The sequence below is a fragment of the Topomyia yanbarensis genome, chromosome 2 (assembly GCF_030247195.1).
Source record: "Topomyia yanbarensis strain Yona2022 chromosome 2, ASM3024719v1, whole genome shotgun sequence".
NCBI classification, from domain to species: domain Eukaryota; kingdom Metazoa; phylum Arthropoda; class Insecta; order Diptera; family Culicidae; genus Topomyia; species Topomyia yanbarensis.
This window is the reverse complement of record NC_080671.1, coordinates 69661133-69685617: the sequence shown is the minus strand read 5'-3', so window position 1 is coordinate 69685617 and position 24485 is coordinate 69661133. Positions and strand designations below refer to the sequence as shown.

Genomic DNA, 24485 nt, shown 5'->3' with positions numbered 1-24485 from the left:
CTCCAAACATTAGACCTTCGGTACAATGTGTGAAATATTTGAAAATATTATGCCGGTGATGCAGCAATGAAAAATGATAAAACAATGCCAGTATAAACTTTCAATTCAAATTTCAGCTATTTTAGCAACACACCAAAGAGTTACAAATATTCAAAATCTTGAGGCCCCTGGCTCAGGCCCAGAGTGACCCTGCATAAAGGCGGTACTAGCTTACGGACAAACGTCTTTATCTCCGTTTCGAAAGAAAAATTCTTCTCTTTCAGAATAATGTATCATATATGATTTTACCTAGAGTAAAGGTACACGGGTTCAAAAACAGGAAAAATTAAAAACAAAATCTGTCACAACTCTTTTCCAAAAAGTCACAGCGGTTTGGTCTTTTTGGGAAGGTGTTCTAAACATTGCACTAGCGAGAAATCGAAATATTAGACAAACATAATGGGTAGATAGTGTCAGAGATATAACCGAAGAGAAGTAGAATACACTTAGGCTATTAATTCGAATGTTGAAATTTTTACTATCTTCTGCGTAGCTGTAATATAATCAGCTATTTCGGTAAGTGATCCGCACGTGAGAGTCATCGTATGATGTAATTAATCAAGTTACATCTATTTGACATTTTTACACAATTCATTGATTTTCAATAGTGTTGTTCCCACGAGCTTGAAAGCCTACCGGAAAATCAATTTTTCAATTTCACTTTCATTTCAGCAGATACTATTCAAGCCCGATTCTATATCTCTCGTTTTATTCTCCACTTGCTTCTCTTACAGCCCCTCTGCATTGACTAGACATTTGTCCTGTTTTAACCCGGCGCAGCACGTCTACCTCGGCGAACGGTACGGATATCACCTACTCGGCAGGGACGGTGATGGGTCGGCGGAAGATGGTTACGGCTACAACTACATCACCGGTGGGGGTGGGATAGTCATTAGCGTTAAAATAATTGACGCACTGCTACAATCATGCGAATGTCCTTCGGCATCCTCGCCAGATGACATGATCGTTGCGGCATGTCTGTACCGACTCGGCGTTCGACCTATTCACTCCACTCTATTTCATCAAGCACGACCCTCCGACTATCCACCAGAAACTCTCGACGCCGGTAGTATATCGTTCCACAAGCACTGGCAAATCGATCCCTACCATGTATACAACAGGTGGTTCCGACAGAATGACGAAGTCTGGCACCAGCAAAGCGTTAATCAAGAACCAAAATATGCAGCTCTACGTCCGCATGAGGATAATGACTCCCAGACATCCAAGCATGGCAAACCGCTACTTCAACCAAAACATATCAGTAACGACAACGATAGCACACGGCAGGAGTACAATCGTTCGCCACATGGCATAGCAACCGTAGCCTCCCGAAAAGACGAACTTAATCAGCTGCCATCAGCGGGACAGCTTCCAGAAACGAGACCGGTGGAAAATGACAATCGTCGTTATCAAAACGAAAATGTCGTCAATTCCTTTTGTGAGAATAATGAGCTCCAATCAAATAGCAACTTGCTGCTGAGCCGGCATCACCAGAGCAGTGGCAGCCTCCAGGAACCGAACATAATCAAACACACTGAACTGTAGCAAACGAAAACCCCATATCGATTAAACTTAAACCTAGTTGTATACCAAGTAACCGAACAAACACAAATTTCTATTTGACCCATGGTGAAATAAACAGTGCTTTTTTACTTTTTAATATCTTAATCGGAAAAGTTTTACTCTGTTTCACATGTCCATTTTTTGCTGACTATTGGAGTCAAATGTATGCGTATATGTAAAGTAGAATATCCGGTAAGTATAGCTATAGAATTAAATTAGCACACAAGGAAAGTTTAAATTTGCCTCCATTCGAAAATGGTTCCCACAACTAATTATGTCACAGCCGAACAAAGCTATCGATTGACCGCTACTACAGTAGGGTTATTTCCGGTTCCTTTAGGACTGCTCTCTCTCTCGTGGCATCGTTACTATCGATAGTGGAAGGACACTATGCGTACCCTGATGGATATTTCGTGTTTTAACAAACTGTAAGCATCCTATCAAGCTTGCCCCTGAGGGTGAAGAGTTTAATACGGTTTTTAGGTTCATTTGCATTCAGGCGTTATATATTTTGACAAAGGCTGCCTTATCGTGATTATAATAGATGTTCAAATTTAGCGAGTTTTGAAATAAGAGTTCCAATTCCGGAATATGTATGGGAACTGTGGGTAAGACGGACACATGGTTATTTCAGGCATATAACATATAAAATTCATTTGTATTAGGGACCATTCATAAATTACGTAACGCATTTAGGGGGGGGGGGGAGGGGGTACGACTAGTTGTGACAAGTTGTGACATAGGGGGAGGGGGTGTTAACTAGATCGTTACGTAACATGTTTTCTTCGAAGAAAAAAAAATTTTTTTCTTGGAATTTATTACGTAACAGGGGAGGGGGGGATGGAGAAATTTGTGACAATTTGTTACATGGGGGGAGGGGGGAGTCAATTTTGGGCAATTTTTGCGTTACGTAATTTATGAATGGTCCCTTATATGTGTACTCTCTCATTAGGGATATCCTTGAATTAAAAACAACGAAAGTGCAAACGTTTAAAAAAATATGTGTACTGGTGAGGCAAGACGGACAGAATTGATTAATTCTATTGATTCATCCTTATAGAAATGTCTCGCGTATCGAAAATCTAGTGATCAAACATAGAGAACCGTCAAGCTAGCTGAAGGCTCACACACAGTAGTTTCCAGGATGCACGTTAATGCGACCGAGGCTAAATACGGAATTGCTAGGTACGGCAGGTACCGCACTCTGGCTATGTGCAATCGGGGAACTGAGGTATTGGACGCTTAGCCGAGGCCCCATAGTTGTTCAATATTCATAAACTTTTTTTGAAGAGATGTTCAGAAATATAGATTAGACACAATGCTTCGAATGGGAAGTGAAGTTTGATTAGGTTGTTTATCTATAAACACAAAGTTGCTCACCGAACTATTGCATTTATTTCCATATTAGCTAAAATGTACCCGTCTCAAGGTTACTCGGCTCTGGAATAGTAATCTGGATGGAGCGACAATTTGAAGAATATGTAGTTTGTTACACTGACGGTTCTTTGTTAGAGGTCCAAGCAGGTGCTGGAGTCTATTGTCGTGAAATGAGATTAGACCAATCCCATTCGTTTGGTAGATAATGTACTGTATCTCATGCAGAAATCTTCGAAATTCTGGAAAATAACATCCTGGAAATCCCTAATACATTTGTTCATGGTTCAGATCAAATAACCGAATTGTTCTGTTGCTATAAAAAGTACTGGTTTATAAAAAGAAATCGATATCTTCTTATATCTAACTGTGGATTCCAAATCTATTTTGGCCTAGTGAATAACCCCGAAAAGCATTGTTAAATTTTACGGAAAAACAATTTCCATTTTTTTGCTTAATTCTCGGAATGGTTCAGAAGTTTTTCTGTTTTTGTTGACCGATTTGATCAGTAGAGCACTCAAATGAGTGGCTCGTGACTTTTCTTTATTTTAGAAATGAATCAAATTGAGATTTTTTGACGTAGGACTACGTTTTTGCTTTCGATATGGACAATGGAAAATTCTACAAAAATGGTATGTAACGAAAAGCCAATGGTCCAATTTAAAACGCATATAAATAATAATGTTCAACCTAGTCAAAATATCGCGTATTTACACACAGAAGATAGCGCTTCCCAACTCCGGCATGACAGATTTGTGTACCTAGCGCGCGACGCTTCTATGAATGATGTCATCATCGACTATTTAAAGAACAGATTTGTCCGGACAAGCTCAGTTGCCTGTTGAACGGCAGGCGGAGCAGATCACTGTGCTGTATGTTTTCACAGCCAGTGTAGCTGAATTAGAAGTCCGTTACGCGGACTGTGGAGGTACGCTACCTAGTACCGTCCAACACGCGACTGAGCTTGTCTGTTCAAACACTATGCTTTCTTTTGTGTTGTGCTCGTTTCCAGCATACTTTTATATAAATCTCGAACACAATTATTCGTAGGGGAAGTGTTCGGTTGTTGGCACCCCACAGTGGGACGAGCCCGGACTTAAGTCCTTATACGAATGTTATGCGATATTCTCGCTAGTATTTTTCTCCTATCAGCTGAGCCATCAGAGACATTTTTGCGAGATTTTAAGTGATTTGAACGTAAAATGAATTTTTGGCAGCTTTTTTTAAGGGCATATTTCAGGTGTTTTTTGCATAATTTGACCATAGGAACTACATCCGGTTATTTTCGCTTTTCAAAGAAATTGTTGATTTTATGCATTGCATTACTTCACCAAAATTATCCGTGTGATAAAATTACATCATAAAATCGCCAAAAATAAGTCACTAGTTGGTTTAGTTAGTGTTTAGATAACTGTTTGTCATAAATTTTTATTGAATTCGAACTTCTAATGCGATAACAACAACGACACCCGTGAATGCCCGCGATCACACTATACTCATTCGAAAGCTTTTAATTTTCTCGTCAAAATGAGTATATTCTAGTTTTGCGAAAACTTGCGATAAGCAGTCAAAGTTTTAAAAACTGTGAATGGAGACGCATGGTTATTACTGATATTGAATTTGAATAATCACTTTATAGCTAGAATAATGACATGAATACATGCACAACTGTCAAATAGTATTGAGACCATGATGCACAAGGGTTTTACTAGTGATCAAGAGTAAGGAGCCGAGTGGGAAGTATGTTTTGTAAATGGTAGAGGCATTAAGAATGTTTGCAAATCAGTAAAAAATTTCAACCATCTGAAATAGGTTATAAAATGTTTCTGGAACTATTTCTTGCTAACTTGCGCAATAACTGTCAAATAGAGTGTATACAGTTGAGCTCTAGTCGTTTGGTGAGAGCAGTGTTACGAAATTTCAAAGTCAGTTACCTATTTCTGCTTGCATTTACCGAAACCGATAGTCACATTCAACGCTTCTCTCATTCATTCACTTTCCAACTGACTGAAATTTCATGCAGAATCGAATGCTTGAGTGCAGAGGAAATATAAATTCATTCACCAACCAAAGCATTCATTTGTTATTATGTCGATAGTTTGAAGGCAGAAGTTAGCATCTTCTACATTTTCGAGCATAAGTGAATTGCGTAATCTATATCTGGTGCACTTTTGATCGATAATCTCTTTCAGAGCCAGCATAGAAATAAAATTCACTTTGCTTCGGAAACCGAACATGTCCGTACCTGAAAGCGCTGCGTCGGGAGAACGAATGACGATGGAAACGAACCAAAAATTTCATTCATCGCAGCGGGCATGAATTGAATTTCGTTTTCTTTCAAGTTCATGCAGCGATGTCAACTTTTTTAAGCTCTGGGTGAGAGTATTTTGATCCGAATTTGTATAGCCCTGATATAGCTTAAGGGTATGCAATATTATCCAAATAAATTAACACCATTTTTAAACGAACCATATACGCGAAAAAAGGGTTTTTGGTTTAATTTCATTTAAGATATGAAATAAGCAATCTAAGTAACTTAAAACACACCTATGAAAAAAATCGTTGACCATCTTGTTGATTAGTGAATGCAATAAAACATTCCACTAAGACGCTCAAAATGTTTGTTTTGAAAATGATAGAAAATGTAGCTTTCATATCAAGTATCCCACTAATGAATTAAATGTTCCAAAATTAGTCGAACACATCTTATTTGATCCGTTAAAACAAAATAGTCATTTCTGAAGCCCCACAATGAGATGTCCATTAATTCGTTTCAATATGGAAAATAAATTTCAAAATAACTATTGGAAAAAATCATTATAAAAGACAAAATACTTACTTCTGAGCCACTCTAATAAGTAGTAAAGTTATTTTCTGTTTTTATAATTAAAATAGAACTTCAGCACACAAAAACTTCTTTAAACAATTTTTTGAACCTTTACAACAAAATAATTTGTGAGCCACCCTAACGCATAATGAAATTTTTTTTACATGTGTTAATATCAAAAACGATCTAGCACACGAAAATTAATATACACAAATTTTAAAAACAACTTCAAAAAAAAATTGAGGCACCCTAATGATTAGTAAACGCTTATTTTAGAAATGTTTTAATATCAAAAACGAATTCAGCGTACCAAAATTACATAAAATTGTCCTATTTGAACCGATACGGCAAAGTTTGGACTTTAGTCCTCCTTTTGTTCTAAGTCGTGCCACTGTGCACCCTTATATAGCTTTTGACAGAAACCAGACATGGATACTGACTGATAAATATTATTTGTGTCTTATATTAGCACGATCTTTTAGTGCCGATTGCTGAATACTCAAGAGAGCGCGGATCTTCTGTACCAGGGCGAATCGATGTTCCACTCGGTTATCCGTCAACGAAGCGGCGCCAGTAACTACGTTTCTTGGCTTTCATCACTTTTCATTCGCCTAATAACAAGTACTGTCGATAGCTAACGGGTAACCCGTCGTTCCGGTAAATCTTGTACGCGGCAGCCTTCTCCGCGTACACGTCGGAGCACTCTTTGTCCCACCGTCCGCGCGAGTTCGCGTCTGGTACACGTTTTGTCTGAGCTTGATTCGAGATATCGAGAATCAATGCAGCCAATAACCTGTACCACAGACAGTTGTCTGTGCCTGTACTCTTCCTACTGCCAGGGAGATGTAGGTGGAATCAATGCAAAGATGTTTGCCTTTAATTCAACAATTTCAATTCCTGGTGTCGAGGGGAGGTCGACTCGATTAAAAGAACAGTACTTTTTAATCCCCAAAAGTACTTCTCCATAAGTCTTCTCGATCCAAACGAAAAAAATTCAAATCGTGAAAGTTGAGTGTGCTTCTGAAGTAAGCCATGTTTCGCATAATGTAAATGCACCGACTTCAAGGTAATTATTAAAATTTCAAAGAAATCGATTTTCGGGAAAATGATTTTGCAATTCCACTGTAGACCCGTTATCAAATCCGTGACCTCGTTCGGTGTATTAGCCATCGTAGGATGCAATCGCTGAAAAGAGGGGCCAATTTGCAGTCAGCTGCATCAAGAATGTTTTATTGCGAGAAGAACACTTGTTAGGATGCTTTTAAGATAGCCAGAAATATTTAAAGTTGTAAAAATACGGTCCACAATATCAGAGAAATTTATTAAGCCAGTGCTGGTTTTTTTCTCTGGCTGAGATATAGGAACACTTGGGGTTTTTCATGTACCAGGAAGTGTTGGGAATTCCTTTTCTGAGCTCAAGTTTTTGAGACAGGGAGCTACTTGCTTCGATTTTGCACCAGCACTTCCTCGAGTAGTTGTTTTTGGAGGACATTGAGGAGACACCTTTTGACCTTTACAGCGAAGGTTATGTGACAAAATTTTCCTCAATTTTCTATCTCAGGAGCTCATCAGGTTAGCCTTTATCAGTAGACAAGCTCGTATAGATTTTTGTTGGGTCCAATGGCGTTGCTAGCTTTCACATTTCTGCAAAAGATCGTTTAGAACGTCCCTAAAGGAAACGCTAAAGTTTCTCCTCACACTGTTTGTACGTAGGACATGTCGGGAGATCATGTGGCTTTCCCCCACAGTAGAGACACTTTTCATCTTCCCTTCCACAGGAATTGTCCACATGATTCTCATCGCATTTCCAACAACGAACCTTATTGATACAATGGGAGGCTGTGTGGCCCAGTTGTTGGCAGTTACTACAGCTCAAGACCCGCGGCACAAAAAGGCGAACAAGTAGACTAACCTTTTTTTTATTATTTTCTATTTGATTATATTGTTTTGTTTGTATTACATTTCTAATTTAGTATATTGGGTGTTCAGCCACAAGCCCACAAGTGGTGACTTTTCATCCCTATTGTTTACATGATTCAGTTAATTATTATTAAGATAAAATATGCTTTCGCAGTTAAGTATTTTTTTCAGTAGGATGTTTTAAACCTACTTGTCTTGTGAATAAGCAGTTAAACAAATCTTATAAACTAACTTATAAACTGAAGATTTCAACGATTTTTGTCCGAAGTTGCTTATAATACTGTTCGTCATAATTTCTAATGTTTGCGTGTCTGTGCAACTCATTTGTGCTAAACCAGGGAGGACGCTTCAAAATCATTTTCAGAACAACTTGCCCAGATTTGCACTGCATATAGCATTGCCGGTCCAAATATTTGCTTATAAATTAATAGTTTGTTCTTTAGGCAGAGCCTAGAATTCCTATTTATAAGAGGGTATACACATTTTATATATTTGTTGCATTTTGTTTGGATTCCTTCAATGTGATCCTTAAAAGTGAGTTTTTTATCGTAAATCAAACCCAAGTATTTAACTTGATCTGACCACGTTAAATTCAAACCATTAAATTTAATAATATGGTTATTATTTGGTTTAAGAGAAGAATCTCTTGGCTTATGCGGAAACACAATCAATTGTGTTTTTGTAGAATTAGTGGAAATTTTCCATTTTTTCAGGTGATCATTGAAAATGTTCAAGCTTCGTTGCAGTCGACTGCAGATAATACGAAGACTCCTACCAGAGGCTGAGATGCTAGTATCATCACAGAAAAGTGACTTTTTACAGCCTGTAGGTAGATTTGGAAGATCAGAGGTAAAAATATTGTACAGGATTGGTGCGACGCTTGATCCTTGAGGGACGCCTGCTTTAACGGGTAGCTTATTAGATTTACAATTCTGATAAGAAACCTGTAGAGTACGGTTAGAAAGATAATTTTAATTATCTTTATTATGTAAATTGGAAATTTGCCTTTATCATGTTAGTTACTCTCACAAGTTAACGAGTAGTTCAATGTCCAATACGAAATCCAAACTGCTCAGGAAGAAAGATAGAATTCTCATTGATATGTGACATCATTCTAGTTAGGATGATTTTTTCAAATAATTTACTAATAGAAGAGAGTAAACTAATTGGTCGCTAGATGCTTCTGCTGGGTTTTTATCTGGCTTCAAAATAGGAATAACCTTGGCATTTTTCCATCTTTCAGGGAAGTATTCTAATTCAAAACATTTGTTGAATATTTTTACCAAGTATCTCACGGTGATTTCGGGAAGGTTTTTAAGAAGAATGTTGAAAATTCCATCATAACCTGGAGCTTTCATATTTTTTAACTTTTTCATGATGGATTTGATCTCATCATAGTTTGTTTCAACAATATTGTCTAGAGACAATACTTGATTTGAAACGTTTTCATATTTTTGTAAGACTTTGGTTTCAATAGGACTCACAACATTGAGATTAAAATTATGGACGCTTTCAAACTGCTGACCAAGTTTTTGAGCTTTTTCTTCGTTTGTAAGAAGTATGTGGTCACCTTCCTTCAAAGCTGGAATCGGTTTCTGAGGTTTCTTAAGAACCTTAGAAAGTTTCCAGAAAGGGTTTAGAATTTGGCTTGATTTGTTCAACCTCCTTCGCGAAATTTTCATTTCTTAAGAGTGTGAGTCTATGTTTAATTTCTTTTTGTAGATCCTGATAGATACATTTCATAGCAGGATCACGAGAACGTTGATATTGACGTCTTCGAACATTCTTCAAGCGAATCAGAAGTTGAAGATCGTCGTCAATAATAGGAGTATTAAATTTTTTCTGTGTTGTTGATACTGATAAACTTCTAGCATCAACTATAGAATCACTTAAATTTCGTAATGCCGTATCTATGTCAGCTTTATTTTGTAAATCAAGGACATGATTAAAATTATTCTCAATATAAGTTTTGTACCTTTCCCAATTCGCTTTGTGATAATTGAACACTGAGCTAATGGGATTGGAAACAGCTTCTTGAGAAAGTGAAAAAGTTACTGGAAGATGATCACAATCAAAGTCAGCATGTGTAATCAATTCGCTACAAAGGTGACTTTGATCTGTCAAAACCAAATCAATTGTTGATGGATTCCTTACAGACGAATAGCACGTAGGACCATTCGGGAACAAAATTGAATAATAACCAGCAGAGCAATCATTAAAAAGTAGTTTACCGTTGGAATTGCTTTGAGCATTATTCCAGGCTCGGTGTTTGGCGTTAAAATCACCGATTATGAAGAATTTCGACCGATTTCTTGTAAGTTTTTGTAAGTCTCCCTTCAAGAAATTAATTTGCTCGCCAGTGCACTGAAAAGACAAATAGGCTGCAGCAATAAAAATGATACCAAGATCAGTTTCAACTTCGATACCCAAACTCTCAGTCACCTTGGTGTCAAGAGACGGCGTTATGGAATGTTTGATCCTGCGATTAACCGCTATTGCGATTCCTCCGCCGAATCCAACAATTCGATCAAATCGATGAATAACAAAATTAGAGTTACTCTTCAATTTAATATTTGGTTTTAAAAAAGTTTCGGTCACAACGGCTATATGCACATTATGTATCCTCAAGAAGTTGAAAAATTCGTCATCGCACGTTTTTAATGAACGAGCATTCTAATTCAATAAATTTAAATGATTATTTTAAGTCATTGTTAAACTTTTATTTGATTACAATTTTGTTAGCAAATTCCCATCCCCTCCCAAACATGGAGGTAGAATTTAACATAGAAATCATCATAGGTAACATAGAGTCTTGCAAGTATTTTAATTTTTTCCGTTCCGTTCCGTTGCACCCGAGTTTGTAGGCGTGGTAACGGTTGCCGTTATTTTGGTCTTGTTACCTGCCACTGAAGCATAAGATGACACACCATTGTAGGATGGTGTCACGGAGGTAGAAGAAGTTGTTAATCTATTTTGAATCGAATTAACACGTTTGGACGTGTTTTCTTGAAGTGTACCTGAAAAAGTAGGCACATTTTTTATTTGTTATTTTTGTTGTCTAGAACGAGAATTTATAATTTTTTCTCGAACAGGACAACCCCAGAAATTCGATTTATGATTTTCGCTACAATTAGCGCATTTGAAACTTTTTGTGGTTTTTTTTAACCGGACAAGTATTTTTCGTGTGCGATTTATCACCACAGATCATACATTTGGAATCCAAACGACAATTTTTTGTGCCGTGTCCAAAGCCTTGGCATCTACGACACTGGGTCAGATTTTGAATTCTGCCCCCATGTCGTCTATAATGTTCCCACTTTACTCGCACGTGGAACATAAAACGAGCTTTTTCAAATACTTTCAAATTATTAACCTCATTACGGTTAAAATGAATTAAATAAAGTTCCTGGATGATTCCAGAGCGTGCTGGCGTGTTATCGCCACTAGCCTATCTCTTCATAAGAATAACTTGTGAGGGAGATTTCCCAAGCCAAGTAAATTTTTCAATTCGTTGGATATTTCATCCAAACTTTGACCTTGTGGTAGCCCTTTCAAGACAGCCTTGAATGGTCTATCTGTCTTGAAATCATATGAATAAAAGATACTGGAGTAGTCGTTTGTGGTAAATCCATTCCTCCGCTGTATCTCGACATTCTCCTCTTCAGCCAATCTGAAAAGAGACTTTCACGTCAGGAAAGAACGTCGAAAGCTCAGTTCGAAAGGCTTTGAAGTCGGAGATCATCACTGTTATAGGCGGAGGTGATTGCGTTTTCTTCTCATTGGCATTATGCACAATGCGAGGAAATTTAGAAATTTCATCAGCTTCACATTCGGATAAAACATCGAATGAGTTGCTGCAGTCGATTGAATTTTCGCGTGGACCCTTTTCCGTTTGGCTTTAATTTTTGGCACACGGCCTTTCTGGGAGGACCCAGGCATGTTGGAAGAATGAAATATTTCTTTGTGCTGAATTGTTCTTGACAAATGTTTTAGTCTTGAAAGAGACTGATTGAGTAGAAAAAGTAGGTAGTCTTGAGAAAGACTAATTGTCGAAAAAAATATAGGTAGTCTTGAGAAAGACTGATCGAGTGAAAATATAGGTAGCCTTGAGAAAGACTGTTGCTGTTGAAAAACTCTAGGTAAACCAGGAGCTATCAAGATTTGTGAACGGTTTGAACGAAGGTTCAAGCCTATATGAAGTAGACTAACCTTGCCAAAGAGAAGATAATTGGGTAGAGCAGCCCCGGCGAAGGTCACGTGATAAGAATCTTTCCGTCGGCTGTGACCGATGCTTAATGCAAACGTTTGCGCTCCAGTATCTTCACTGACTGGAGCATTGGGTCTTTAAAACAACCAACCTCATTTGTGAGCAAATCCGCGCAACCCAAGCGCGATGCGGAAACAACGCCACAGATTTCAACCCGATTTGTTGGTTAATATACTCTATACTCCCTCGTAAAAGGCCCGTAGCCAGCAATAACATTTGCCGAATTAATCACTTCGTCAGAACTCAAGAAATATGCAATAGATTCAAATATTTCCCGACAAACATGTCAAATGGTCCTAAGTGCAAATAAGAGCCTCTGTTTGTTTACTTTCTCTTTCGATTTTTACGGCGTCAGCATAAAATTTTTCAATATTGTTTCAGGATATATCGAAAAACGCTGATTTCGACTAGCATGTTATGCTAAGAGTTAATGAACAAACGTATAAACGGACGAGATATTAGCGAAAGAGTAAGTAAACAAAGAGAAACTGTCATTTTCACTTAGGACCATTTGACATGTTTGGCTAGATTTCTTGTCTTCGGTCCGGAAGAAGACCACATATGCCCCGGTGGCGGAGGGTGGGTACAGTTTCAGTCGGGGAGGCGATTTAATTTCTACATCCATCTCGCCTGGAGGCAAATCATTACCAGAGGATGTCCGAGGCCGAGAATGCGCAAGATAACCCTGACAGCGGATTAGCAATAGATTCTTTATGACGTTATACTGCATCGGCCCGAGAGTCACCGAACGAATGATTTTACTATCGTTATTGTGATTGTAAATCACATTCGTTTGAAAAAGCGATTCGTCGTGATGCAGAATAAGGCTGATATTCTCGACACTAACCCGACAGGAGGAGCGATCATGGTGGATCTTTCAAGTTGAAAAGGCCTTGAGGAATCGATTGAGACTGATTGATGATATATGGAGACGATTCCTTGAAACAGCAAAGCACTTCACAGCTTTAGAGCATGATGAGTAAGCGCCAATATCTTCACCCTATTTTAACTTTGAAACCAAGTTTACCCGTACTTAAAACCTGGTTTAAAATTTAAACCATGGCGAAGTAGTTTAAAGCGAAATTTCGGAATTAAAAATGTACTAACTAGAAAGCTGCCTAATCTCGAAATGGTTTTTTATTCCCGCTAAAGGCATGTGGTAATACATGATTTTTTGGAAGTTCATTTATTTAGATACGATTGATAGAATTGGACGATTTCCGACTTGATAAAGCAAAAAAATAACATTCTCAAAATTACGCTCAAACTTACTAAAAGTAAAATAACAATTTAGTTGTGGTCATCTGAATATAAAGTCTGCAATGACACAGTAAAAGTCTCAAATATATTTCGTGCGAGTTCCCAATAATTGTTTAAAAAGGCGTCTAGGCTGCAACTGTTGCTATTTATGATATTCTTTTGTCAATTAAGTGTACGTCCTAGGACTGAATCATATATGTTTTTTATTTGGTTTTGCAGTCAAAGCTCCAAGAGCGCCAATCATTGTTTGGAAATAAACGACACTCCAAACTTACGATATCAAGCTTTAACCTATAGATACAAAACATACGTATGCTGCGTCATCAATCTCCGTATCCGTTTTCGTGATGCCGTGTTAGAGCTTGCAATAGCCAGGATATAATGAATGTAATAATATTGCATAACTATTTGCCGCTGACATTACAAAGCCCATCCAGCAAGCACTATCTTTGTTCACATAGTAGATATTATGGGGGATGTGGGTTGCAAAATTATTAATATATTAAGACTATACGAGAAAGTTTGTTTGCGGCACTTTCCTCCTTATCGCTAGTTCACATCTGTTTGTGTTGCACGTACTCAAACACAAATACACACACACATCCTCTCATCAGTTTGTTTACTAGAACAGAGCAAGCATCGGTCCTTTCGAAAGCTCGCCACTGTGTGTATACGCTGTACTTTACTTTTACTTGTTGTTCAGAGAATACTTACTGAACCACTTAGCTCTGAACTGGCGTCTTGGTTGAATTCGCGAGACGTTAGTACTTTTGCAAAAAATATATATTGTTCTAAATAGGCGAGTTCTCTCACAGAGATGATGACCATTATTCGAATCGCATTCAACTATTCCCGTAGACTATTCACCGCGGAAGCACAGAGAATCGGGAAAACGCTACATACTCCCACCTAGTGCAACGGTGAGGTGAGTCGCGTCTGCTGATGCGTCCTTTGGTTTTTCTCCAGCCGGCAGTCTTCAACTTGTTTGAGCAGCTGCTCCTGCAGAGCCAACAGTTCCCGGGTTCGCTGATAGATCGGGTCCTGCTGCCGCATACTTGGATTCCATCGACAGTAGAGTCCCTTCCAGAGACGAATATGCCGCATGCTAACGACCGGCTTCAGTACCGTCTGAACTGCCATGTTGCGACCACCGTACAGCGGGTTGCGGAACTGTTCGTGCGAGGAATTGATAAACGACCACAGTGAGACGGTGCGAGTCTTCAGATCTATGAAGCCATATAAATTGAATGTTAGACCGTGTGGTTCAAAAACAAACATGCAGTTGTCAGTACGTACCATTTTGAGCGCGTTCTCGTTCTGTATTATACAAAAACGTTCCAAATCGGCACGAGTACAGGTGATCAAGCACAGTTATCAGAAAATACTCATTGAACTCGAGGGCGTGTGGGAACTGTTTTATAATCTGCCACACGCAATCAATAAACTGCAGGAATACTGGTGAGCGATCGGCGTCCGAGTGGTGATTGTCTCCGTGTCCAATGCGCTGTTGATGGGAGGAAATTAAAAATTAGCAAGAGTGAAAAAATGCGATTTGTTACCTGTTCAAATTTATGCCCAAAACTGAGCCACTCTTTTTCAATTAGCACTTCGAAGCCTTTCAGGGTACGATAGTAAGGATCCAGCAGAAGCATAGCCAAAGCTGTCAACTGCGAGGTACGATCCCATCCGTCTGAACAATGAACCACCACCGACATGCGCATGTTTTCGATCTAATACAAAGATAAATGATTACAAACTTTTTATATAAACTATAAATTTTGAAGCACATACTCTATCAACAATCCGAACTGCCCCTGCTAAAATACACTTTATATGCTTCAACCAATAGGTACTATCCACCGCCGAAAGCCACTTCTGGTCATCACTAGCAGGGAAACAAATTTCCTTCAGCTTCCGCAAGCTCTCACGCATCACGTGAATATTGTGAATATCAAGGAACGTCAGCTCGACATTCTTGTACGCATCCTCCGATTCATAGCCTCCTCCCTTGGCCTTATTGGCAATAGCGTTCGCATTCGGTCGAGCATCGAAAATGGACAACTTATCCGATTGTGCGTTCGCTTCCATAATGTAGTTGATGTACGTCTCATCGGCATCATTTCGTTTACCACTGACCCCGACCAGAGGCTGGGAGCAACGGGTAATGGTTGCCAGCGATTTAGGATGAATCCAGCAAAGAACCGGTAGGCGATTCCGTGATCGAAAATTTGCCACCTGTTTGATCAAGTCGTCCTTTGCCGATTTCGGCACGGCCCATACCGAAGGATAGCTATCGCAGATCTCGTACTTCTCGTTGATCCTGGTAATTCGCCAGGTATCATTATTGGCGCTGTTAACTCCCATTCGTCGAAGCTCGGCCACCGGTTCAAACACACTCCAGCCGTCCTCGGGAAATTTCTCCTTGTAGTTAAATGCAAAAATTTGTCCATTATTCGCCAGTGGAAAAGCATACAGCTGTAATTTCTCAAAAACTGTCCTTCTCGAATGATTCTCTTGCTTATGAGCGAATCGTAAGTTTCGCATGTCCTTACAGAAAATATCGATACCGTACGAATTTTCACCCCTCGAACTCGCTCCTCCGACTTTTTCGATTCGACTTACGGCCCCAAGTGGACAATCAACAATCACCACAGGATCCTTATCGCTTGATGGTTGGGATCGGAAGTGTAGTCTATAGTTGGTAATATTCAATGTTCCGACGACCGGTCCACTGTACGGGCAAATATAGGAAACGTCATTCTTGATATCCTGCATATTTTCTCCGGAAAGATAGGTGAAAGACGATTCATTGGCCACCTACAAGAGTAAATGTTAGCTTAGCACGGCGACTAGCTTAACCTAAACAGCACTACTCACAATTGTATCCATCCCGTGTTTGGAGTTCAACGAACTAGACTTCGAATCCGAATCGAGTGAATTGGAGCTGCGATGAAAGTCAGAGTTGTGGTGATCCATTTTGTCTGGCTTTTCTTTGCCGATCAGACTACGCCCCCGCTATCAGAGCAATTTTGTTTACGTGTTATTGACGTAACACCGATATAATACCAGGAAAACCACTATTTTCACTTAAATTTCAACTCTCGTGTTGTCACCCGCACAGATCTCTCACTGAAGCAACCGATGCCAATTAAATCAGGACCACGAAATTCATTTAAATTGATCAGAAACCCAAACAAAAGCAAAAAGATTCCGTCACTGAAGAAAAATGGACAACCTTTTTCTTGGAACTTTGACAGATACCGTTAGTAGAGCGATCCAAAGAGAATAGGTAAAGAGACGAAGAGTGAAAATCAGTCAAAACGGCAACACTCCCTTTATGATGATTTTAACACTAGAATTTTGGCAACCGCTTCCACAGGCAGCACTTTAAATGACTCCTATTATATTTTGAAAACAAACCGTACGTCGATCGTTGGATTTGTTTATCAAAAGATGTCCATTTCGAAACAAAGAGATGCAATAATTATAAAGATTGTTTTTACTCATACATATACTCTAGGATGCACCTTACAATCACGATTGAACTTAATTCTGCGAAAACTCAAATTTCTTTTTTGATAGATGTACAATACTTATCTCCTCTAACTCAGGCATGAGTAATGTTTATTTACATTGCATGATTGGTCTGCTCAATAAGGTATTTTTGGCTTCACACTATTCGTCTCTTTCCCTATTCTCTTTGGAGCGATCAAAACAAAAGGGAGCAGAAGAAACCGAGTTGCCATTACATTCGAAAAAGTTGATTTTAATAGATGAAAAATGTTGCGATACATAGCACATGTTGCGCAACTATTGTCACATACAATAGGTACACTATTAAGATTTCTGACAGCTCATTTACAACCACAGATGCAAAATCAAACCAAAGGAAATTGGCTTGTTTTCATCACGAAATACCTAACCTCAACCGATTTTTGCAGTGCAAAATATTTTGTTTTCATCACGAAATAATTCAGCGCCTTTTCTTTTTTAACGGGAATAGAAAGGTCAATAGAGGCAAGGCCCAGGTGTTGCTGTGTATTGCAGCTGCTTGAAAAATACCCTTTTTAAAACATTTTATTCCAAATTCAAATGATCAAAAGGAGATTCGGCACAGTAGTTGAAGTACTATCAGAGACTAATTGAGACGGCGGACTCGCGAGTTTTCCGTGGTTCAAGAGGTACTAACTCAGATAAAGTTAAATGTAAAGCTGCTTTTTATGGAACTAACAAAACATTTTATGAAACTAACGGTTTCCAATTGCCAGTCTCCCGCTCCACAAACGATTGTCAGTCTACTTTCCCAGAACTATCCCTTAATAAAGGTTGATGAATTCTGAACAATTCTTGTTTTTTAAAACATTTTGAAACAATATGCAAAGGTTTCATAGTTTTCAGACAACAGTAGTTTGGCACCCGGTAAAGGAAAAATTATATAATGGCCGAAACATTACAAGACAAAAGTCCCAAAAACGAAGTTGTGCAAAATCTCACGACGCTAATGTCTGGGCATTTCATGGTGCATCTTTTGTGCGCCGAAATGCCTCAGACGCCATCCTCATGATCCTTTTTGACCATCACCTCATTAATAGTTTCAGTAATTTACGGGCGAATGACCTAACTGTTAAAACCCACATAAATAATTAAATTTCAGCAATTTAAATGCACACGAGCTGCATTTAAAATGAAATCCCCGAACGGTATAAAACTGGCCAGATTACGTGTTGCTTCACCTGTGGTTGAAAAGCTAAAAGGTGTCTGCTCGCACTTTACGTTATCAGTGATATTTCTCTTTTGAAAATTAACATATCATCAATTCTGCTTCAGACATGTTCCGTCTAATTTCCTAGTCGGTTTCCTCCGCTCTCTGTGGCGTTGCGGAGATGAAAAACGGAGACATGTTTGCATGTAAACTACAGATGCATGCAGCGACGATCCTAGCAACGGTCAACAAAGATTACCTGCTACCAACTTTTCAAGCCCGATGCAAAGGGGATCACTAGATTGGTTTGTCATGATCGGCAGAACTGAAGGACCCGTTATACTTCTACTACTTCTGAAGATCTAGTACACAGTGTACTACGGAATTTCGAGTTTTTCTTAGTCAGTTGATAGTCTCTATTAGTCGCTGGTACTATTATAAAACAAGATTCTGGCTATGCAAAAAACATTCGAATTCCTACGTTCTTGTCCGATCCGCAAATTCCAAACGGTTTGAAAATATTGAATTTTTTGCTAATCTGAGGCACGCCGAAATGCTGTAGGGCCAAATGCTATGTGTTTTGCGTTGCGTGTAAGACGTCAAAACCATATCCATATCAACTTTTGAATAAGGCTAATAAGATTTGTAAACAAACTTTTGTTTTACTGATTTCTCTTAATTTGTTATAAATTCAACACAGAAACCATTTGAAATTGATTCTACCAAGGGTAAAGATGTTGATTCATGTGTACTTTTCACGAAATTCAACTCGGCAGCGGAATAATGAGCGAAATTAGTTTGTTTACAAAAATCTCATTAGCCCTTTTGAAGAATTAACATTGATATAAAAAGTTGCCCTACATTAAAAAAAGTAAAGTGTCTGTAGGTAGGACGTATGTTAAACAAACTTTTTTGCGATGAAGTGCAAAGTTGATTCAAAAATGAAAATTTTATGCATTGTTTCTAATTTGATGCAAATTTGTTATACATTCCTAGAGTTATTTGCCCCTAGTTTAAACTTCTAATATTGTAGTTTATACCATGGTCTTTGTTTCAGTGTAGCTAATTTTTTAGTGTCGTTACCCACTGAGACGTCCAAAATCGTTCAATACGGGTCCAACGATGGACGTTTGTTGAACAGTTATTTGGACGTTGTCCGAATTGGTCCAACGAACGTCCTTCATTGGATGATTTTGAAACCAACCGTTCTTAGAGGGTAGTCTCAAAAAATGTTTTATATTATATTATACTGGCCATGTGTGGTTTTGTTTTGCATTTGAGTAGACGTACAACCTACACGCCACAAACTACTTGAAATTGAGTACTTTTGACTCAATCTCGTGGTATCGTGCAGGAAGGTAAAATTAGGTAAACCGTTTTGAAGGTAGTTTCCATTTAACTACGGCAAAAATCATAACTCAACCTTGAGTTTAATTTACTTAAATTTAAGTTGAATTTACCTAAGTTTGAGTATACCCCAAACAACTCAAAAGTATCTTACTGCACGGAAGACCTCGACTGACTCGAATCTCTCGTTTTGTTTTTGGTAACACTAATAAGTGCGAAAGCGACACACAACTCAAAAGTACATAAATTTAAGTTAAAAGAACTTGTAGGTAGATTTATTTTTGAGTGTATTTTAGATCACGTGAAAATTTCATTCAATGTTTGATTTTTCTTAGCATCGTGTTATTATATGGAAATAATTGATTGAATAGACTAACAAACACTCCCTGTATTTTCAAACAAATTCTTTCTGAAAAGGATAGTTTTTCATCGAAAATACCTAATCCCCCTTAATTCGTCGCATGAAAAATGCTTGAAAGACGCGTTTCCAATGCAACGTACAATACATCTTCATGATACATTATCCAGTAAACGAAATGGTGACTTGGCAGCTTAAAATAGATGCTGACTATTAGAATTTTATTCTAGGCTACCTGCCTTAATTTGCCGTTTACCGTGAAAATAGAATGCATTTAATACATTTAATATTAAGAGTGTATTTGATTGTTTATGTCATTTATTTATTCAATGAAAAAAGTCCAAATTATTTGTATCAGTTGCAGCGACTTATCAGAGTTATTATGCTACCTTTTAATTAATTAAGCGAGTTGCCTATGCAGTAATCGAATTAGTGAATGTTAGCAAGGAGGTTTTTTTGTTCCTCCAGATTGTTTGCGTGCTATGTTTCAAAGCATAAAAGAAGTATAAGTGTACAAAAGTAATTTTTGCCAGCGAAACATCTTTGATTTGCCAAGAAAAAATCTCCATTCCCGTTATTGCCGACAAACATGAATTCCTTTCTGCGTGGCTCGACAAATTACGTTTGGTGTACGACCAGTGTCCTGGGCAAAGGAGCAACAGGTGCAGTCTTCCAGGGGGTCAACAAGCACAATGGGGAACCCGTTGCAGTGAAAACATTCAACCAGCTTAGCCACATGCGACCTCACGATGTCCAGATGCGAGAGTTCGAAGTGCTCCGCAAAGTGAAACATAACAATATTGTCAAGTTGCTGGATATCGAAGATGATCAGGAGGGCCGCGGGAAAGTAATCGTAATGGAGCTGTGCACAGGAGGGAGCCTCTTTAACATACTGGATGACCCTGAAAACACGTACGGATTGCCACAGAGAGAGTTTCTGCTGGTTTTGGAGCATCTCTCCGCTGGAATGAAACATTTGCGAGATAACAATCTTGTGCACAGGGATTTGAAGCCAGGAAACATAATGAAATACATTTCCGAGGACGGTCAAACTATTTACAAGTTGACGGACTTTGGGGCGGCGCGAGAACTGGAGGAGAATCAACAATTTGTTTCATTGTATGGTACGGAAGAGTACCTCCATCCGGATATGTACGAGAGGGCCGTCCTGAGAAAATCAATCAACAGAAGCTTCACGGCGAATGTAGATTTGTGGTCAATAGGAGTTACGTTGTATCATGTTGCTACAGGGAACCTGCCCTTTCGTCCTTACGGTGGACGTAAAAATAAGGAAACGATGCATCATATAACCACTAAAAAGGCCCCGGGAGTTATATCCGGTACACAAACCAGTGAAAACGGCCCCATTGATTGGTGTCGGCATTTGCCCGCGCACTGTCAGCTGAAGGCAGGGTTGAAGTATCTTGTCACACCATTACTTGCTGGTTTGTTGGAGGAGAATCAAAAGCGGATGTGGTCTTTTGATAGGTTCTTCTATGAAGTGCAGCATATTTTGAACAAGAAAATGTTGCACATTTTCTACGCAAATCGAGCAGCCTCTATCGAAGTCTACATGGACCCAGAGGAAACCTGCTTCAATCTGAAGGAGCACATTTTCGTGCAGACTGATGTGCCGCACAGCTCGCAGCTGTTGCTGATGGAATCGGAGTTGTTCGAGCTTAAAGTTGGCACAAATAGTAGTGGTAAGATGAATGTTTACATAAGATGAACCCAATTTTAAATGTCGGAATACCAGACCACAGATAATTACCTATGGCCAGACCATGCTTCTTGAAACGTGGTTTGATTCGATTATAATGTAAAAAGTGGTTATAAACTTACTGTGTAAAACTTGGATTGTGTTAAATCGGCAGAATTCTACATTAATTTAGAGTTAGACTAAGCTAACGGACTGAATGTCATGGGCGTAATAGTCCCTATAATAATTTTCCGCTTATTAAGTGGGCAGTGCTGAAAACCAGTCTAAAAATCAGATAAAAAAAATAAGTCGTACCCTCATTTTCTGTCGCTTACATTCTAATAGAATTAAGTGGGTTTTACGAAACGTGGTCTGACCGGTCATTCTTGGTCGCTCAAATGATCCTTGATATCTCACTGTTTTTTTTTTCTTACAGCACGAGGGTATGCAGCAACCGAAGCGAATAATCCCCTGATGCTGTTCAATATCGAAAACAATAACGTAACACTTCCCGTCGAGCTGGATTTGCCCAAATTTCCATCGTTCCCCAGCGGTGTGTCGGTTGAAAATGACGCCAGTCTAGCGAAGGTTGCCTGCAGCGTTGGACATGAGTGCAAACGACGGATGGAGACTTTTTCCAGCTTGGATTCACTGATGAGCAAGGCAGTGGAACAATTTGCGGGACTGCTAAAGAACCTGCTTGTCAAGCTGCATGAGTAAGTTGAATTGCAGTGATATGGTCAGTTTTTGTTTTGAATTAACGGTACACTTTAATTCCTGCAGACGCGTTCAACACTTGGAAGATATCGGTAATTCTGTGTGGGAAATAGCCGATTTGGTCGAAATATGTGTGCTGAATGTAAGTGTAAAATGTAAAGTAATCAGTTACTCATTTATTAACCCCGCTGTTTGGATATTTTTCAGAACGATTCCTACCAGGACAAAGCCACATCAATCAGTACCGAACTGAACGGTCTAAAGGCAGCCTTCCAGCGTGTTTCGGATCCGGTTCAACAGCTTCACAATCGCTTCGTCGTGGAGGAATCACTGAGCCGGGATTGGAATACTGCCTATCGGGATCTGCGCAGCCCAAACAAACACCGAGTTAACGAGAAAGCAAAGTATTTGGTGGACCGCTTGCGTGATTCCTGGCAGCATCTACTGCGGGATCGTGCAACCCGCTCGTTAACTTACAATGACGAACAGTTTCACGCACTGGAAAAGATTAAGATTACGGAAACTGGTAAGCGGGTGAAATCGCTGTTGAATGACGATGTGCGACCAGCGGTTGAGCTGGAGGCCGAATGCTTGGCCGATTGGTACAAGAAGGCACAGACGATTTTCCTACAGACACAGTTTCTGCATAAGGATGTCGTTACTCACGAGGAAATGCTGTACGACATCCGGGACCGGTTGGTTCAGATCAAAGAAGATTTGAAGGAGGACATCAAAAACGATGGAGAGGTTTCCAAGATTGCAAATGAGACCACGGTTGCCGAGCAGAACCTAGAATGCATGAAGAAATCTAAGGAAATGCAGTGTTACTTAAAGGTATGATTTTTAACTGAACTTAACGCTACTTAGCTATTTTTTATCACTTTCAGATCCTGTTGAACTATCAGCGTGAAATCAATAAGATTCTTCAACAGAACAAAGAACTTGTGGAAGCTGTTCATCAGTTGTCAGTAAACGGTGACGAATCAGCGTAAATTTCGGGCTAGTTATAAGCGAACTTGCTGATAGTATTGAAAGAAGACTCGTGATTAAAACAATGTTTTTTTATATATAAAAAATTGTATGTTGTACTCAGAAATTACTTGGATTGGCATATATACATACAGAACAATATCTTTTAATTCCTTTTTTTGTTCCTTATAAATATTACTATTATCAAGAATGTTATTAATAGAACCAGGCGATTATGTACACTTTGAGATATATCTTAATGCAATAAATAACCATGAAAAATTAAAGCATGATGTTATGTATAAAGAAAAACTCCAGAATATTGTTATAGGTGCGCATAACAACCTAGATTGTATACAGATACAAATTTTTCCAAAGATGAAAACAGACCAAACACTGGCCAATTGTTTCGCAGAATCCAAAAATGCAAATTTTGATGGGAAAAGATATGACTATATTCAAATTATGTGTATGTGATGTTAGAGGAACAGGACAAAGGTGACTCGAATCGCTCGTACGGCGAATATCATTCTACTTTTATAATGTCCAAAAAGTTGGAAAAAAGGTAGGCTGCTGCTAGAGGGGAACGTCACCCATGAGAACGCTAGGAAAAGCAAAAGTTTAAGGCAAATAAAAAAGATCCGGATTTTACATTACAGATGCATTTCCTGTCATTTCATGCTGGACGCCTGCAGAAGCAATCTTACAGAATATTATCGAAAATAGAAGACCTTGGGTTCAAATCCCGATTTAGGGTTGCCACCGCTCCGAGTTTGACCGGGAAACTCCGGTTTTTAAGGGTGGTCTTCGGGCCTCTGGATTTTACATCAATTTCCCCAGATCTTGTTAATTTTAACTTTTTTTAGTACATCGTTCGTTTTGATTGCAATATATTTAAAGGCATAAGTAGTGCTTTTACCACCTCTTGGTTTCAGATTTATTCAGGCAGACTGACACTTCGTTTAAAGGTGGCCGAACTGTGTAAAACAAGGATAATGAAAAACAAAACCACTTTAGCACAACTTATGGAAAAAATATTCCGCTCTGCGCTAAAATCAAAATTTTACAGTCCACCAAGTCGATCAAAATTGATTGCAAAGGTTAACTTCTTTCCATCTCCACCAAATCACCTCACTAATGCTGATGGTTATCTGTGTGAGTTTTCCCTGTGTTAATGTTTACTACTCGTGCAGCGTTCCTTAACTGTTGGCTAGAAAGGTGCACTTTGCTCTTTTGTTGGAACTTCCCAAACGACTGTGGTGACAAAGATACAGCAATGTGCTTCCCAGACGATGGAGGAGAGTAATGTTCGTTCGAGTTATACTCCACAGCGAGAGTGGCTGGTGCCTTCTTTGTGATTAACCGGAGAAGTGAAATTGTACACCTAACTAAACCAACAAAACTGTTCAAAAACTCTAAAAATCTATAACTTAATTAGTCCAG

General features: G+C 38.9%; 3 protein-coding genes across 11 annotated transcripts in view; 2 read left to right on the top strand and 1 right to left on the bottom strand.

Moving 5' to 3' along the window:
• The window catches only part of LOC131678394 (beta-1,3-glucosyltransferase), a 70342-nt gene extending 68635 nt beyond the window's left edge, over positions 1–1707 (top strand). For all 8 annotated transcript variants that reach the window (XM_058958539.1, XM_058958538.1, XM_058958533.1 and 5 more), the window contains exon 8: positions 774–1707. In XM_058958539.1, coding sequence (XP_058814522.1) covers positions 774–1584 — 811 coding nt within the window. In that variant the 3' untranslated portion in view covers positions 1585–1707. The remainder of the gene's footprint in view (positions 1–773) is intronic.
• An 11729-nt stretch (positions 1708–13436) lies between these two features.
• Positions 13437–16522, bottom strand: LOC131678392 (myotubularin-related protein 2). The gene is made up of 5 exons (XM_058958529.1): positions 16128–16522; positions 15042–16067; positions 14810–14980; positions 14547–14754; positions 13437–14476 (listed from the first exon to the last, which is right to left on the bottom strand). The coding sequence occupies exons 1-5, from the start codon at positions 16224–16226 to the stop codon at positions 14160–14162; spliced, it is 1821 nt and encodes a 606-aa protein (XP_058814512.1). The 5' UTR covers positions 16227–16522; the 3' UTR covers positions 13437–14159.
• Positions 16523–19975: 3453 nt separating this feature from the next.
• Positions 19976–23307, top strand: LOC131678390 (serine/threonine-protein kinase TBK1). Of its 2 annotated transcripts, none has more exons than XM_058958528.1 (5): positions 19976–21360; positions 21793–22072; positions 22140–22215; positions 22296–22907; positions 22961–23307. In XM_058958528.1, exons 1-5 carry the CDS (start codon positions 20247–20249, stop codon positions 23063–23065), a joined length of 2187 nt encoding a protein of 728 aa, XP_058814511.1. In that variant the 5' UTR covers positions 19976–20246; the 3' UTR covers positions 23066–23307. The 2 variants fall into 2 exon arrangements, with proteins under 2 accessions (XP_058814511.1, XP_058814510.1); XM_058958527.1 differs by having other exon boundaries at positions 22281–22907; positions 22961–23306.
• The last annotated feature ends 1178 nt before the right edge of the window (positions 23308–24485 follow it).